Raw genomic sequence first — 17,062 nt, forward strand, 5'->3', positions numbered from 1 at the left:
TGGCTATCTGACTTCGTTAATTTAATATGGGCCTTTTATAAAGTTCCACCACACTGCTCCCAAACTGATAAACTAAAGATTAAGAAGCCTCTTAAGTAAATAATCAAAGCAGAGTTTATTTATGAGATACTATTTCAAATTAGGAAATACAGGGAAATAAAGTACAACCTGACTGCTTTCCTGTGGTCTCTTTCCACTGCCTCTCCCACCTGCTGAACTTCTTGAATACAATAAGGGCCCTAGCCACCTCCGGCCTCAGGGCATGTTACACTTTCCCTGGTTTGTATTAAGGGCTGTAACCTTGTCAGCCCGGTCTCTCCTTTTCTGAACCGGACTCTCCTGTGTCCTTGTCCAGGCTCCCCTCTAGTCAGCCTCTCTCCTAGTCCATCCCCCTCCTTCTTTCTCGTCCCTCCTTGCTCTAGTCAGCCTTCCCCTCCCCCCTCTCCCCCCTCCCCCCTCTCCCTCCTCCCCCCTCCCCCCCTCCCCCCAGAGAGTTGCTGAGGAGAAAAAAATGAACTCGACGACACTGGGCAGAAGTTTGAAGGACATTGAGAGGGAAGGAGGAATGTAACTCACCATCCATATACTGGACTTTTCAAGTGCCAGGCCATGGCTGTGTCGAAGAGGTCCATTTCTACCTTGCCTGTTTTATCCTGGATTTTGAAACCATTATGACTGTCAAATACAGATAATTCTATAGAAAGTTTGAAGTTTTCAGAGTGTATTCCTCACAAGAATCCTTTGAGGCAGGTAGTTTATTGTTAATCCTGTATTTTGTGGAGCAATAGGGGTTAAGTGACCTGCCCAGGATCACACAGCTAGTGTCAAGTGTCTGAGGCTGGATTTGAACTCAGGACTCCTGAATCCAGGGCCAGTGCTTTATCCACTGCACCACCTAGCTGCCCCCTAATCCTATATTTTGGATGAGGAAATTGAGTCTCTGGGAAGGTAAATGCTTTATGTATGCCTATGCAGATAATAAGTATCTAAGATAGGATTCAAACCAAGAACTGACTCTGCATTCGTCATTTCTTTTATCATGCTATGATCCCATCCTTAACCTCTGTACCTTATATTCTCTTTTTTTTTTTTTTAATTTTTTTTTTAGTGAGGCAATTGGGGTTAAGTGACTTGCCCAGGGTCACACAGCTAGTAAGTGTTAAGTGTCTGAGGCCGGATTTGAACTCAGGTACTCCTGACTCCAGGGCCCGTGCTCTATCCACTGCGCCACCTAGCCGCCCCCAATTTTTTTTTTTTTTTTAGTGAGGCAATTGGGGTTAAGCGACTTGCCCAGGGTCACACAGCTATTAAGTGTTAAGTGTCTGAGGCTGGATTTGAACTTAGGTACTCCCGACTCCAAGGCCAGTGCTCTATCCACTGCGCCACCTAGCTTCCCCTATATTCTCTTTTTAATAATCTCCTAAAAACATGATTATAAGAGATGGAAAATATTTAGCTAACTGACCTTCTTCCAGTGAGGATGGTTCCTGAATGTCAGTGTAATATGTGACAGGCCTGGGAATTTACTATAGTAAATCAAATTGTTATTGATTAGAGCATGGTGGGTAGTTCCTGATTCTCTTTTGTGCCCATGCAGAATTTACTTGCCAGGAATTCATACTCTTTTGCTAAAGATTAGGAATGAGTGGTTTTGTAGTGATTTCATAGATGCAGATTTTTATCAACCACAAAAGAATGAAGGAATGCTGTAGTAAATAGTTATAATAAAACTAAAGAGATAGTGTATTTTCTTTTCATTTTCATTGCTACCATCTTTATCCAGGCTCAGACCTTGGACAAATTCAGAGTTCTCATTATTCTCAATAACATGTTTATTGACTGTTGCTGTACATAAGATGATGGCCTCATGGACAAGTAGTAGTTTCTCTGAAAGAGATGTGTGGGTCTTAGTGGACCGCAAGCTCCATATAGGTCAGTAGTGTGATGTGGGAACCAAAAAAAAGAAAAACAAAACCAACATGATCTTGGGCTATGCTCCTAGGATTTAGGGAGGTGGTAATTCCTGTGAGCTATGGCCTGTTTGATCTCATCTGGAGTGTTGCCTTTTGTTCTGGGCACCATAGTTTAAGAAGAATATGGATAAATTAGAGAGTGTGTTGAGCAGGGCAGCCAGAATGGTGAAGGGCCTTGAGTCCATGACATTTAAGCCTCAATTGAAGGAATGCTTAGCCTGGAGAAGGGAAGACTCAGGGAGAATATGATAGCTATCTTAAAATATTTGAAGTGTTCTTTTGTGGAGTAGGGATAAGGTGAGATTTGTTCTGGTGGCCCCATCATAGTACAGAATCAGGGATGATGGGCAGAAATTTCAAAGGCTTGATGTTGGGAGAAATTTCCTAACAATTAGAACTGTCTAGAAATGGAATGGGCTGCTTTAAGAGCTTCTCCCTCCTCTCCCCTGCCCCCAAAGTCTTCAAGCAAAGAACGGAAGACCATTTGTTTGAGTATGTTAGAGTGGAGATTACTTTTGTGGTTGGGTGAGAGTCACTAGCCATTAAGCTTCCTTTTTTGTTTGTTTTTTTTTGGTTTTGTAGGCAATGGGGGTTAAGTGACTTGCCCAAGGTCACACAGCTAGTAAGTGTCAAGTGTCTGAGGCTGGATTTGAACTCAGGTACTCCTGAATTCAGGGCCGGTGCTTTAACCACTGCGCCATCTAGCTGCCCCCTTAAGCTTCCTTTTAATCGGCAGAGATTCTGATAAGCTAGTGGTTAGCAGAATCACTTCTAATTAATCACTAAAACCATGATTCTGGTTTTATGAAGATTTTATGAAAGTTTTATGCTGTCACAGAGGAATTTATGGTTTAGTCTAGGCAGGGAGCCAGGGCATATACATAAAAGGATAAGTAACAATACAAGGTAATACTTTAGGGGAAGTGACTCAAAGCCTGGTATAGACAAGAAGTTCCATAGGAGTTCAGGAGAGACTGATCACCAAGGGCCTGGTTTTACATTTCTATGATCCCCTAAGGGAGACTGAATCACAAAGGAATGTGGCAAACCTGGTCTATGACTAAGCTGTAAGTTCCCCATGGGTTGGGATCTGGGAAAGCAAACCATTAGAGTAAAAAGACCAGAGCTCTGGGGAATCAGAACAGGAGAGACTCATACAAACAGTTAATTCTCTGGCACCACAACTATTCTTTCCGCATGACTCAGCTTTTGAATCTTGGCATTCTGCATGCAGTGCTTGCTTTTCTCCCAACTTGGGTTCCTTGTGGGAATTGCCACTTCCCTCCCCTTACCTTTTCTTCTGGCCTGAATCCCCCCCCCCCCGCCCCCATCACTGGCACAGAACGTGTCAGCTCTGTCTTGTACAGGATGCTCCAATATTGTACAATTCTCCAAACAGGTCCCTGGTTGCGGCTGCGGTTGAGTTAATTGTTATACTGTAAGCACCCCAGCAGAGGGCGCTGATCAAATCTATATGCCAGTGGTGTCAAATGCAAATAGAAAGATGGGGGGCACTATCATTTAGAAAACCATATGTTAACATCATCTGTACAGTTTGAGTCAGGTGAACTGAGTTGCTGCTGGTGGGAAATTGCTACATTAGCAAATTGAAAAAAAGTTTTATTGATTCTTTTTTTTTTTGGTACCACAGTTATTTTTCAATATGCCTTCCATCTGCAAGTATATGTGTATGTATATGCACTTGTAGGAGGAAAAAAAATAAAACTGATTACGTTTGACAAACAGGGCAACATTTGGCTCCTCTCTACTGAGAGGAGAGAGAAGGGAAGTATGCTTTGTCATTTTTTTTCCAGGACCAATATTGGTCATTGCCTTTATCATCCAAATTCAGCTGCCTTTTCGTACTGTTTTCATTTATTTTATTGCAATTATTGTGTATATTGTTCTCTTGGTTTTACTTTCTTTTCTCTGCATTAGTTTTTATAAGTTTCTCTAAATGTCTCATGTTTGTCTCTTCTTATCAGTCAGTCAACAAGCATTTAGTAAGCAGTTTCCATATACCAGGCACTTTAAGTGTTGCAGATACAAACAGAAGAGTAATATGCCCCTGCTCTCAAGGGGCTTATATTCTTTTTTTTTTTTTTTTTGCCGGGCAATGAGGGTTAAGTGACTTGCCCAGGGTCAGACAGCTAGTAAGTGTCAAGTGTCTGAGACTGAATTTGAACTCAGGTCCTCCTGAATCCAAGGCTGGTACTTTATCCACTGTGCCACCTAGCTGCCCAAGGGGCTCATATTCTAATGAGGGAGACAACACATGGAAGCTTTTGGCTACAAGTCAGATAGAAAGGTCCCATGGTCCTTAGGGTGCAGCAGCAAGGTGGATATTAATGCTTTCTTCTATATTGTCATTTCCGCTGATAAATAATACCATTTTCTAATGTTGAACTACTTGCCAGTGCCAAGGACTTTGGTGGCAAGGCCTTTCTGAGTCATCAGTAGCTGTGACTGTAGCACCTGAAGGGGCAGTTTCCTGTATTTCCTCAGGAGTGGCTTCCTAGGATGATGGCTTTAGACAATGGGCTGGGACCAACGCTATTCCCAAGGCTCTTGGAGTCCTTGGCTGTTTCCATCAGGTTCTGAGAGGAGATGGTGCTTTAGGTGGTGGTGGTGGTGGTGGTGGTGGTGGTGACTGACTTGCTTAGCCTATGCTGCTCCTGATCTTTCCTTCAGGATGCCTCACTACTTCAGCTACCCTTGTTTTCCCTGTGAGTGGCAGCTGGTTGGAGTTGTCTCCCTGAGTGATGATTGTAAGAGATAAGTTGGAAGTAAAACAGGTGGTCTGGGCTGGGGGGGGTCCTACCACTCCCAGGGCTCCTGTGCCCATCTGCCTCTTGAGGGCAGTAGGTCAGCAGTTGTTGCTAGTGGTGATGAGGAAGATGGGTCCCCTGATCACAGAGATTTCTCCTCTCAGTGATGGCTGTAGAGAATGAGGTGGAAGCAGGTCTAGTGCTTTCAAAGTTTAAGGTTTATATAAGTTTTTAGTGTTTCCAAAGCATATAGGCTTAAGGTCTTGCACTATCTCCAACAGGGTCTGAGGGGAAATGGTGGTCAAGGTGGCAGTGGTGATTTGAATTTTCTGGCACATGCTACCTCCTCTCTCTCCTTCAGGATGGCTTGCTACTTCAGATGAATATAATCTCTCTGGGCCTCAGTTTCCTAATTTGTAAAAGGAGTAGGGTTGAACTAGATGTCTTCCAAAGTCCTTTCCAGCTTTAATTGTGATCTTGTGACCTCTTAGAGAATAATCATGCACTAAAATAATCACATTTTCTTCCTTTCACAGATTACATTATCTTGGAATAAAGTTAGTGCTGAACCATCTGAGAATGTTGCTCTTAAAGTTTCTGTGACTCAACCTGGATCCCTAATAGGCCTTGTAGCTGTTGACAAAAGTGTAAAGCTGATGAATGGTTCAAATGAGATCACAGAAGAAAGTGTAAGTTGAATTCTGTTTCATCACAAAACACAGTCATGGAAAGATTGAAATGATGTCAAATCAAGAAACAAGTGGTTCAACACTGTGTTACACTTTTTTCTTTTCTTTTCTTTTCTTTTCTTTTCTTTTCTTTTCTTTTCTTTTCTTTTCTTTTCTTTTTAGTGAGGCAGTTGGGGTTAAGTGACTTGCACAGGGTCACACAGCTAGTAAGTGTTAAGTGTCTGAGGCCGGATTTGAACTCAGGTCATTTCTGTTATGGAATGCTCTATTTGTTAGAAAGTTCCTCTTAATATTGAGTTAAAAACTTTCCCCCTGTAACTTCCACCTATTTTTGTTAGTTTTTCCTTCTATACAAAATACGCTTAATTCCTTTTCCAAACAACAGCTATCATACCCTGCTCCTCCCCCCTGAATTTTTCCAGGCTAAGCATTTGTATTTTCTCCAATTATTCCTCATACAACATGGTTCCCAGACATTTTATCATTCTACTTATCTTCTTACTCTGTTTGTTGGTGTTTCTTTTTAAATGTGGCATCAAGAGTTGGACACAGTACTTCAGATGTGGCTGAACCAGCATAGAGTACAAATGGAAAATTCCTTCCCTTGATCATGACTGTTTGATTCTTTTAATTTGGTCCAAGATGGAATTAGTTTTTTTTTTTTTGGTAGTCATCTCACATTTTTAGCTCAATTTTAGCTGATGGTCATCTAAAACCCAGGCCTTTTTTTAAAACTTGAATTGCTGTTGACCCAGTTCTCCCCCATTTTCTACTTGTAAAATTTGTTTTTTAAACCTCAATGTGAAACTTTGGATTATCCATTTTAGGAATCTTAATATGAAACTTTAATGTGAAAAACTTGATGTGAAACTTTAGATTTCCCTCTCTTAAATTTTACTTTCTTAGTTTTAGCTTGACAGGTTCTTTTGAGAATTCTTTTTTGACTTTTGATTCTGTCATCTGGATTTTTTTATTGTTTTCTACAGATTTAATAATATGAAGTTATACTTTTATAGACATTATTGCTAAAAGTACTAAAAAAGCTAGGGGCCAGTTGCGGAACTCTCAGGAATGTTGCTTCCCTCCTGACTGACATCAATACATTAATCCGCTGATTTCTTCTCCTCAGGTGATCCATGATCTGGAATTATACAACACAGGCTATTATTTAGGCATGTTCACAAATTCTCATGCAGTCTTTCAGGTATGTTTGAATGTATACATTACACACATATATGTTTTAAGTGAACATTCTTTACTATCACTAACGTTTTTGGAATCAAAATGCCAGTCATTATGAAGTCCAGATCTTTCATTAAAATTTCTATCTCTGTAAAGTGCAGAATATTGCTAAAATAGTACAAAATGGAAAGAAGCTTCCCTGGGATTTTAATTTTTTTTTTTTTTTTGGTGAGGCAATTGGGGTTAAGTGATTTGCCCAAGGTCACACAGCTAGTAAGTGTTAAGTGTCTGAGGCCGGATTTGAACTCAGGTACTCCTGAATCCAGGGCCGGTGCTATATCCACTGTGCCATCTAGCTGCCCCTTCCCTGGGATTTTAATCATTAATTTAAAAAATACTCACTAGAGGAACTAATAAAATTTCATGAAAAATAAAATGAGGTCCTTCAGCATCACTTAATTGTTTTTCCCTGTCTTGAGTTAAGCTTTTACTTGTGGAGAAGAAGTATTATGAAATGGCACATGGGCTTACGTTTCTCTGTGAGAGAAATAACAGTTAAAAGAAACCATCTACTCGTATATGAAAGGAAAATCATATTTTATTGTTTTTTCTTTCTAGGAATGTGGCCTGTGGGTATCAACGGATGCAAATCTCGTGCATGATTATATGTATGATGATTGTAAGTTGGATAAAGCAAATTCTCTAAAACCTCTCAGCTGTCACTGTTTTAGATATCGCGTGAGGCAGCGTGGTAGAATTTGCGGATAGAGAGCCGGGCTTAGAGTCAAGAAGATTTGGGTTAAAATCTCCCTTAGAACATGGGCAATTTACTTAACCTTTCTTTGTCTCAGTTTCCTCATGTGTATATTGAGGAGGGTTATACTTGATGGTTTCTAAGTTCCCATATACCTCAAAAACTATAATGCTCTGATCCTCAGAACTATATACAGCCACACAGTTGTGGAGATGGACCACAAACCACCCCCTAGTTTCAGGTTTATGCCTCAGAGGCATCATATGTAGTTTGAGACTATATAGCTTTGGATTTGGAATAAGAAGTCCTGACCTGGATTTGAATGTTAACTATTAGCTAAGGTAGAATGACTGGAGGCAGATCCCTTAACCTTTTTCAGTGTCCTCATCTGAAAAGTGGGGATAATAATAGTTAAACTACCTTCCTCTTGGGGTTTTGTCAGAAAAGAACTTTATAAACACCAAAGCTCTCTCTCTATAAATGAGTTATTAATACTTATAGCAAATATGAATAGTTTAAGGTTAACATGCTCCTTATAATGTTGTTTATGATGCCAGAAAAGCTAGCTATAGGCATGGATTATATATTTCTTGATTTTGAACAAACAAAATGAGCCTAATGGAATTTGTTTAGGTTAGAACAAAACAAGATTTATTTTTTAGCAGAGGTTATAAAATGTATTGATTAAAACTAAAAAAATGTACAAAATTATAAGACTAGGAAGGACTAATTCTAAAAGCCATTCTCCTTGACTTAAGAAGATATGACACTGGTATCTTTTTTAGTTTCTGGGTAATTTAGTCATTTTATGAATAAGGCTGGTGGTAGATTATTAATAAAAGGAGGTCTATAGCTGTATCTTTCAGACCAAAGATCCTTTTCTGGTGGTTGGGTTCCCGATATCATCTGAATGAAATGTCTGGACTTTACTTTCTATGCCGATTAGGGACAGTTAATAGGGAGAAATATTTCTTAAGTAGAGATCAAGTTATGACCCGAAAAGGTAAGTTGAATATTCTGCCAAGTCAAACAAGAGTTTATGGAGCAAGGAAGCCCAGTGGGCAAGGCCAATGCCAGGTTTATCAACAGCCTAGCCCCAGAAGTGACCATCAGCATGTAATAGGACAGGAAAAAAATTATTAAGGGCACCACAGTAGAAGGAGCAAGAAAATCCAATGGGCAAAGTGGGTGTCATGAAGGTCTACCAGCTGTCCAAGTCCAGAGGGGGCCATCGCCATGGAGTAGACCAAGAAAGAAATTATGAAAGGCACCTTGATAGAAGGACAAAGACATTGATAGCATTTTAAATGGCAGCTGTGTCCCCTTCTCACTTAGTTGCATTGGCTTCACTGTGGGTCTAAACTTCATCCTGGCTGGCCCTTGGATAGCTCTGCTAATAATTTCTTTCACAGAAGGCTTACATAAGTCCTTGGGATAAGGAAAAGGATTGCCTCAGTTCCCAAGGTCCTTTTTGTTACTTTGAGTCTGCTTTGGTTACCTGCCCTGCCTTTTCAGCTTCTGCAAATCTCTTGGTTCCCAGATTTGCCTGGATTTTTGCACATCAGCTTTGCTCTGCCTTAAGTGTTTCTGTCACCCCTGTTTTTCCTTCTATCTGCTTGGCCTTTAACCTGCTGCTGGCTCCAACCTTCACTATTGATAGATGTCCTGACTCCTGCTGGGCCACTTGATTCTCACCTCTTGCTTGCTTTGACTTCCCAGTTCCTGCCTTACTTCATTGGTCCTGGCTCTTCGCCTTGGCACTCTGACCTGCTGCTATCCAGTTCCAGGTGTGAAAAGAGGTAGTCTTCGAAGTACTTTTTTTTTAAAATTAAGAACTATAGGGAAGGAGGGTCTGGACTTGTGGTTCTTGTGCTTTCTAATCAGTCCAATCAAGAATTTTAATATTTTCCCTACTAAAATTTTTGTGGATCCTTGCTGGAGACCAAGAAAACCATCAGATAATAAATAAGCTTTTACCAAGCAGCTGAAAGCTGTTTTGCATTTTTATTCTTTGTTTATAGATATATTTTAAAATCCATAAGTTATCTCTGTTAACTAAGAACATGCAGTCCCATGTATTATGTTAGGGTAGTAGTTTTTAACCAGGGATTTGTGAACTTGTTTTTTTTTTTTAAATTGATGGCCATATTTCATCATAATTGGTTTCCTTTGTATTTTATATATTTAAAACACATTCTGAGAAGGGGTTCATAGGCTTCTCCAGACTGCTAGAGGGCCTCATTACACAAAAAGTTGAAAATCCTTGTATTAGGGCATAATTCCATGGAGATAGGACTAGAAAATGTCATTATACTAGTTTCACATATTAAAACTGATAAATACAGTTGCACTTTTTCAAATTGACTATCTTTATCTGTTCTTATTTTTTCCATTTATTTTTAAAATTTGGCTATTCTGAACTTCTATATATCATGCTTTTGTGTAAAGATGAAAATTAAACTCCTTATCACTGTGTAACTATATAATACGCGCTACTGTAATCTTGCTGTACATGTGTTTTTCCTGCATTTAAAGTCCAGTTAGGGTACAATAATGGGAAAAACAATGGACTGGAAGCCAAAGAATCTGGGTTCTAGCTATTCCTGACCCTGCCACTATGACTGGACAGTCATTTCCCCTCCCTGAGCTTCCGTTTTCTTCTCTCTGGAATGATGGTATTGGAGTAGATGATTTCTAAGGTCCTTTACAATTCTAGCAGCCTGTGATTCTAATGATAATAGCAAAATAATCACACATTTCCTTCAGTGATTTTTTTCCCCTAACGATTGAAAATATTTGTTTTTAGTTAAAGGAGAGTTTTTTGATATGGATGTTGCAGAGGACGTAGTTATGTTCAAAAATGACAGAAACGACATGGATCAAGGTTTCGGCGATGCATATCCAGGGGGCATTGGTCCATCTATCAGAAAACATTTTCCAGAGACTTGGCTTTGGATAGACACCAATATGGGGTAAAATCTCACAAAGTTCTGACTTTCTTATTCTTTTCTTTTTTTTTTTTAGAATTTTATTCAAATTGATCTTATTTTTGTGCTTATTTTAATGTGAAAGTGTGAATCATAGCAAAAATTAGATAGAGTGTCTTATTTTTGATGGGGTGTCACTGTTAGCAACATGAAATCATACTTACCAAGGTCCAATGCATGTGGGAGTGTTCTAGGCAAGATCAAGTCAGAAAATGGGCCCTAAAATTTCTTTGAAGAGCTAGTTTTGATTTGGACAGGTAGGTGGCACACAGTAGAGTTCTAGGCTTGGAGTTAGGAAGACTCATCTTCTGGAGTTCAAATCTAGCCTCAGACACTTACTAGCCATGTGACCCTGGGAAAGTCATTTAACTTTGTTTGCCTCAGTTCCTCATCTGAAAAATGAGCTGGAGAAGGAAATGACAAATCACTCCAGTATCTTTCCCAAATGGGGTCATGAGAAATGGCTGAAACATGAAATGACTGAACAGCAACAAAGTTTTGATTTACCTTAAGTCTTAAATTTGCTAATGGACCATTGCTGCTATGAGTTCTATACACTGATTGATTAAAGGTGTGTGTGTGGGTAAGACGACTACTAGTTAGTTAAAAGGAAACCAAATGTGTTTTCTTGCCATATTTGTGCTTCTTTCTCTACTATGATTTTGTTCAAGGGAGGAGCTAAGGAGATGGAAGAAACTATCATATGTGCTGAAAACATTCAGCTCTGACAACATCTTGATCTTTCTGACTTGGAGATCATCCAGTAACTCATGTTCAGCTGGTTGGGGGCCAGGGAGTGGGGAGGGAAAAAGACCCTAAAGAAAATAGTCTCCATCAGGGGTTGGCAAATTATGGCCTGTGGCTTTTGTACTAGGAAAGCTAAGAATGGTTTTTACATTTTAAAACATAAAAACCATTCTTAGCTTACAGGAAATACAAAAAACAGGCAAGACTGGCCCTTGGACCGGAGTTTTGCCAAATCCTGGGTTATATTTCTATTGACAGATTAGTAGAAGTCCATACAGACAAAGAGAAAACTGCTGTACAGGTTGAGAGAGAAAGAAGCTTTTAAATATTTACTTCTTGGATAAGGTGCATGAGGATATTATTGGTTATGAATATATTAATTGAATAAAAGTAAACATTTATTGTGTGCCCATTTTTGTTTAGGTGCTGAGGGTTATATAAAAATAAATGGGGGCAGCTAGGTGGCGCAGTGGATAAAGCACTGGCCTTGGATTCAGGAGGACCTGAGTTCAAATCCAGCCTCAGACACTTGACACTTAACTAGCTGTGTAACCCTGGGCAAGTCACTTAACCCTCATTGCCCTGCAGCAACCAAACCAACCAAACAAACAAAAATAAATGATGCATTCTTTGCTTTTAGTTACTCAGTTGATCAATAAGTATGTACTTATTTGAGGCACTGTGCTAAATACTGGGGATACAAAGACAAAATGAAACAGTTTCGGTCCTCAAGGACCTTACCTTCTATTGGGGAGACAATATGTGTGTGTATATGTGCATAAACATATACGTGGGTGGAAAATAAAAACAATAATACTTATGTAATGCTTTAAGGTTTGTTAAGTGCTTCATAAGTATTATCTGATTTTATCCTTATGATAACCTTGGGAAGTAGGTGCTATTATGATTTCCATTTTACAGATGAAAAACAGAGGGAGAACAAAATTAAGTGACTCAACTAGCACCACATAGCTAGAAAATATCTGAAACTAAATTAAAACTTAGGACTTCCATACTAGAGGTCCAGCTTATTATCCACTATGCCACTACCTTGAGGGAGTAAAGCACCAGCAGCTGGGGGAAATATGGAAGGTTTCATGTACAAACTAGTGTTTGAGCTGAGCTTGAAAGGAAACTAGGACTTCTAAGATGTGAAAACGAGGACAAAACAATTTCTAGGAATGGGGGACAGCCAGCCGTTGTAAAAGCATGGCAATGGGAAATAGAGTGTCATGTGTGATGGCAGAAAGTCTAGTCTGGCTAGAACATAGGGGAGTAATGTATAAGGTTAGAAGGGTAGACTTGACAGAGATTTTCAAAGTCTTTAAATGCCAAACAGTGGAGAAGAGTATATATTTGCTCCTAGAAGCATTATTAAGTATATTGTTTATATTGTATATTATTTAAGTATATTGTTTATATTGAGTATGGCACATGGTCAGCCCTGCCCCTTAAGAAAATCATTTTAGCAGCTGTGTGGAGAATGGATTGGAGAGAGGGGAAAATTGAGGGTAGAAGAGCAAATAGAAGAGCCTGAACCAGGGTGGAACCAGAGAGAAGGGGGCCAATTGCAAGACTTGTCAATTGATTAGTTAGGTGGGGTACTCTTGATATTGTAAACTTCCATGACTGGAAAGAGGATGATACCCTTAATAGATGGAAGTTCAGAAGAGGAGTAGGGTTTGGAATTTGAGATGACTACAGGACATTTCAAAATTTTTCAGAGGCTATTGATTATATGGATAGAAGAGAGACAATGGCTGTAAAGATCTGAGAGTCGTATACATAGAGCTCTATGGGTACTAATGAAATCATTGAGAATATACAGAGAGAAAGGCCAGGATAATGTCTTGGAGGGCTCATCTACATTTATGGGGCATGGTTTGAATGATTCATCAGCAAAAGAGGCTAAGGATTAGCCAGTTGACAAGAGTAGAACCAAGAGACCACAATGTTATGAAAACTCAGAGAGAATAGAGTGTTTGACAGTGTCAGAAGATGAGAGGTCAAGAGGGAGGAGGATTAAGAAAAAGCCATCAGATTTGGCAATTAAGAGATCATTGATGGGGTCAGCTAGGTGGTGGAGTGGATAGAGCACCGGCCCTGGAGTCAGGAGGACTTGAGTTCAAATCTGGCCTCAGACACTTAACACTTACTAGCTGTGTGACCCTGGGCAAGTCACTTAGCCCCAATTGCCTCAACTTAAAAAAAAAGATCATTGATGGTGTTGGAAAGGACAGTTTCAGTTGAGTAATAATGCTGGGTTACATAGAGACATATGGTATATTAGTGGAGATAATTTTCATATAAATAAATATTCTAAGTAGGATATATAAAGAGGCTAAGAAATACATGATGTGTTATGAGAGTTCAGAGCAGGAAGTACTCACTTTAGATGGAGGGGATTTTAGGGAAGCCTTTATGAAGTAGGTAGCATTTGAGTTACAATTTGAGGAGAAGTAGAATTTCAACAGGTGTAGATTGGTATTAGGAGCAGCTAGGTGGCAGAGTGCCAGGCCTGGAGTCAGGAAGTTTATGATTTACGGCTGCTAAGTAGTTTTTTGTAGCTTTTAAGGATCATTTTGAAGTTAAACTTGCAAACCAAGAGGATTGTAGAAAAACATTCTTCAGGCAAAATAATTTAAGCCCTTGAGGGAAAGTGATTGTATAGTTTTTCATCTTTGTAGTGCCAGTACCAGCACAGTGCATGCTCTATGTAGCAGAACTTACTAACTGCCTATTCAATTAAATTAAGTGCTTTTTTTTTTTTGCTGGGCAGTGAGGGTTAAGTGACTTGCCCAGGGTCACAGAGCTAGTTAAGTGTCAAGTGTCTGAGGCTGGATTTGAACTCAGGTCCTCCTGAATCCAGGGCTGGTTCTTTATCCACTGTGCCACCTAGCTGCCCAAATTAAGTGCTTTTGACTTATTTTGAACATTGTAAGATGTCTAAGCTGATTCTTGGTTTTGAAATTTAATATTCTTCTTAACTTGGGTTTTGAAATTTTATGTTCTTCTTAACTTTAGTTCTCAGACCAACAGAGAATTTAAAGTTACTGTGCCGGATTCCATCACTTCCTGGGTAGCTACTGCCTTTGTCATCTCTGAGGACTTAGGACTTGGAATGACAAGTGCTCCAGTGGAGGTAACATATTAAAGGGCACTGCTTAAGTCATGGGGTCATGAAGCTAAAGAAACTATCACCTCCTATATTTCTGATGCCAGTTTTGGTTTATGTAGCTCATGGATGCTTAGACTTTCTGATAGTAGTTATTTGCTTACTTACACACATCCCATGCTCTATCCCTCTTGTATTTCATTATGTTTATTGTGTTTGACTGCTAAGTGTGTTATTGCCATATATAGAATGTCCCAAAAGTCTTAGTTCCATTTTAAGCTTTAACAGCTTAAATTACAAGCTTTAATAGTTTAAAGCTGCACTAAGATTTTTGGATGTCTTATGTATATAAGGGTCAAATGAAAACATTCATATTAAGAATCTTGAGTACTGCTGCATAGCAACCCAGAAAACTGTCCTCTTAAATGACAAATGACAAGATTTCTCTAGACCAGAGCTCAGGAAATGTTTTTGTATAATTGAGTTTTAAAATCAAAATTACTGAGGGAAATGGTGATTTGAGCTTCTAACTGAACTGATTCAATTTACAGGGGGCCTTAGAAAAAACATTTTTGGAACATTCCTTTCACACATACATCTGTGGTATAATGTCAGGGTGTTAGGTAAAGTGAATTGTGTAGGTATAGAAGTTTCAAATAACTTTTCTGATGACCATCCTTTTTTGAGTTAATAAAACTATGACTCATAGCTCCTACGCCTTCCTAGTGTTACTCTTAGGATACTAAGAATAGCTGCTTGGTCTTTGCAATTTTGAATTCAAGTAAATATTGCATTTAAATACACTGCTTCTAGGGCCCATCTGCACTGGATCGTCACTGTCCAAACAACTCTAGCAAGAAATAGAACAGAAAGAACATCATCCCTCAGTCCTCAGCCCAATAGCCCCTGCCAATCCTTTGTTTAAATTAATAAAACAACTTGACATGAGGGTATTATAATAAACAGAAGAGAATCTTCTTGAGTGTTGCCAAATGTAAGCTCCTAGAGAATCCTTAGAGCTCCTTAGTCTTCATATTTTTATCTTCAGTGCCTAGAACATACTTGGAGCTTTGTAATAAATGCTGATTATTACCCCAGGACACTCTCAAAACAGTGTGTTTGCATGTAGAAATCTCTTGCATTGGGGGCAGCTAGGTGGTGCAGTGGATAGAGTACCAGCCCTGGATTCTGGAGGACCTGAGTTCAAATTTGACCTCAGACACTTGACACTTACTAACTGTGTGACTCTGGGCAAGTCACTTAACCCTCACTGCCCAGCAAAAAAAAAAAAAAAAAAAAGAAAAAGAAAAGAAATCCCTTGCATGGAGAAGGCTTGTGTAAAGCTTTGTAAACTTTCTCTAGGAAAACAGTGTAATGGCAGTAACCAACTAGGTTTTTCATTTAAAAGTTCAATCAGGTTTCTCTATTTGTAGGTCAGTTCATAGGGTGGTTATGCAGATTAAATGAGGTAAAAGATGTGAAAACACTTTGGAAAGTTAATAACTCAATAGAGATGTAAGATGGTAGTATCATCATGGACCTTAAGTGATTCCTTAAACCCTCTACTGAACGTTATTTTAATAGGAGCATTTCTTTATAACGGCACCACCAAACAACAACAACAACAAAAACAACACACATTGTTTGGATTTTCCTTTGGTTAATTCTAGTAACCGGTGATTCTCTAATATAAAAACCAGTGTCTTATGACAAATGAAATCACCATTTTTTTTGTTTAATTCATGAAAAATGAAAAGGTATTGGACTTTAGTGGTAAAAAGGACCTTAATATTAATATTATCCAACTTCCTCATTTTATAGATTAGGAAATTGGAGCTTGGAGGGATGAAGTGATTTACTTGAGGGCATATAGAGTCATTGGGAGGATTGCTTTTCATTACATTAAAAATTACATCTATTTTTTCTTTACAGCTTAAAGCCTTTCAACCATTTTTCATTTTTTTGAATCTTCCTTACTCGATCATCAGAGGGGAACAGTTTGTTTTGGAAGTAACCATATTCAATTATTTGAAAGACACCAGTGAGGTAATGTATTCAAACTTTTTAGGAGCCTAAGCGTTTATCTCTCGTGAGATAATATATGTGCACATGCATGTGTCTATGCATGTGTGTGTATGTGTACAGCAATCCATTTTAGGCAGCTAAATAGTATAGTGGATAGAACACCTGGCCTGGAGTCAGGAAGATCTGAGTTCAAATTAGGCCTCAGACACTTAATAGCTGTGTGACCCTGGGCAAGTCACTTAACCTCCACTTGCCTCAGTTTCATCATCTGGAAAATGGGAATAATAATAGCATCTACTTTGCAGGGTTGTTGTGAGGATCAAATGAAGTAATAATTGTAAGGTGCTTACCACAATAACTAACACATAGTAAACATGATATAAATATTAGCTATTATTATAATAATCATCATAATTATTAAGTTCCTAGTTTCTAGGATCTGGCTGGGTCTATTTTAAAAAAACCTTTGGGTGATTGCTGAACTGAATGTTTGAAATATTTGCTTCTTTTTCATAATATTTAAGAATACTGATAACCTACATGAAACCTTTTCCCCATTTTCATTCCTTCCTAGCATGACTTCTTTACTCTAACTTGATTAATCTCCTTACTACTGAGAAAATTAAGATTGACCCTGTATCATTTTCTCATTGATCCTATTTACAATTAATTGGTTTTGTACTGAAACTGTTTTTATTCTGTAACTAACTGCTTAAGTCATGGTTCTTTGTCTCTGAGCTGGGTTCAGAGTTTAGCTGGTCTGTAATGGGTTAAGTTTAAAAATCCAGATCTCCTGCATCAAGGAATGTAACTGACCTTGGA

General features: G+C 38.9%; 1 protein-coding gene across 1 annotated transcript in view; it reads left to right on the top strand.

Annotated features, from left to right (window-relative positions):
- The window catches only part of CD109 (CD109 molecule), a 178,860-nt gene that overhangs the window by 113,709 nt on the left and 48,089 nt on the right, over positions 1–17,062 (top strand). The window contains exons 15-20 of the mRNA XM_043962437.1: positions 5,278–5,430; positions 6,560–6,634; positions 7,231–7,291; positions 10,173–10,338; positions 14,125–14,242; positions 16,148–16,261. Of these exons, the coding sequence (XP_043818372.1) occupies positions 5,278–5,430; positions 6,560–6,634; positions 7,231–7,291; positions 10,173–10,338; positions 14,125–14,242; positions 16,148–16,261 (687 nt within the window). The remainder of the gene's footprint in view (positions 1–5,277; positions 5,431–6,559; positions 6,635–7,230; positions 7,292–10,172; positions 10,339–14,124; positions 14,243–16,147; positions 16,262–17,062) is intronic.

Source organism: Dromiciops gliroides, chromosome 4 (genome assembly GCF_019393635.1).
Source record: "Dromiciops gliroides isolate mDroGli1 chromosome 4, mDroGli1.pri, whole genome shotgun sequence".
NCBI classification, from domain to species: domain Eukaryota; kingdom Metazoa; phylum Chordata; class Mammalia; order Microbiotheria; family Microbiotheriidae; genus Dromiciops; species Dromiciops gliroides.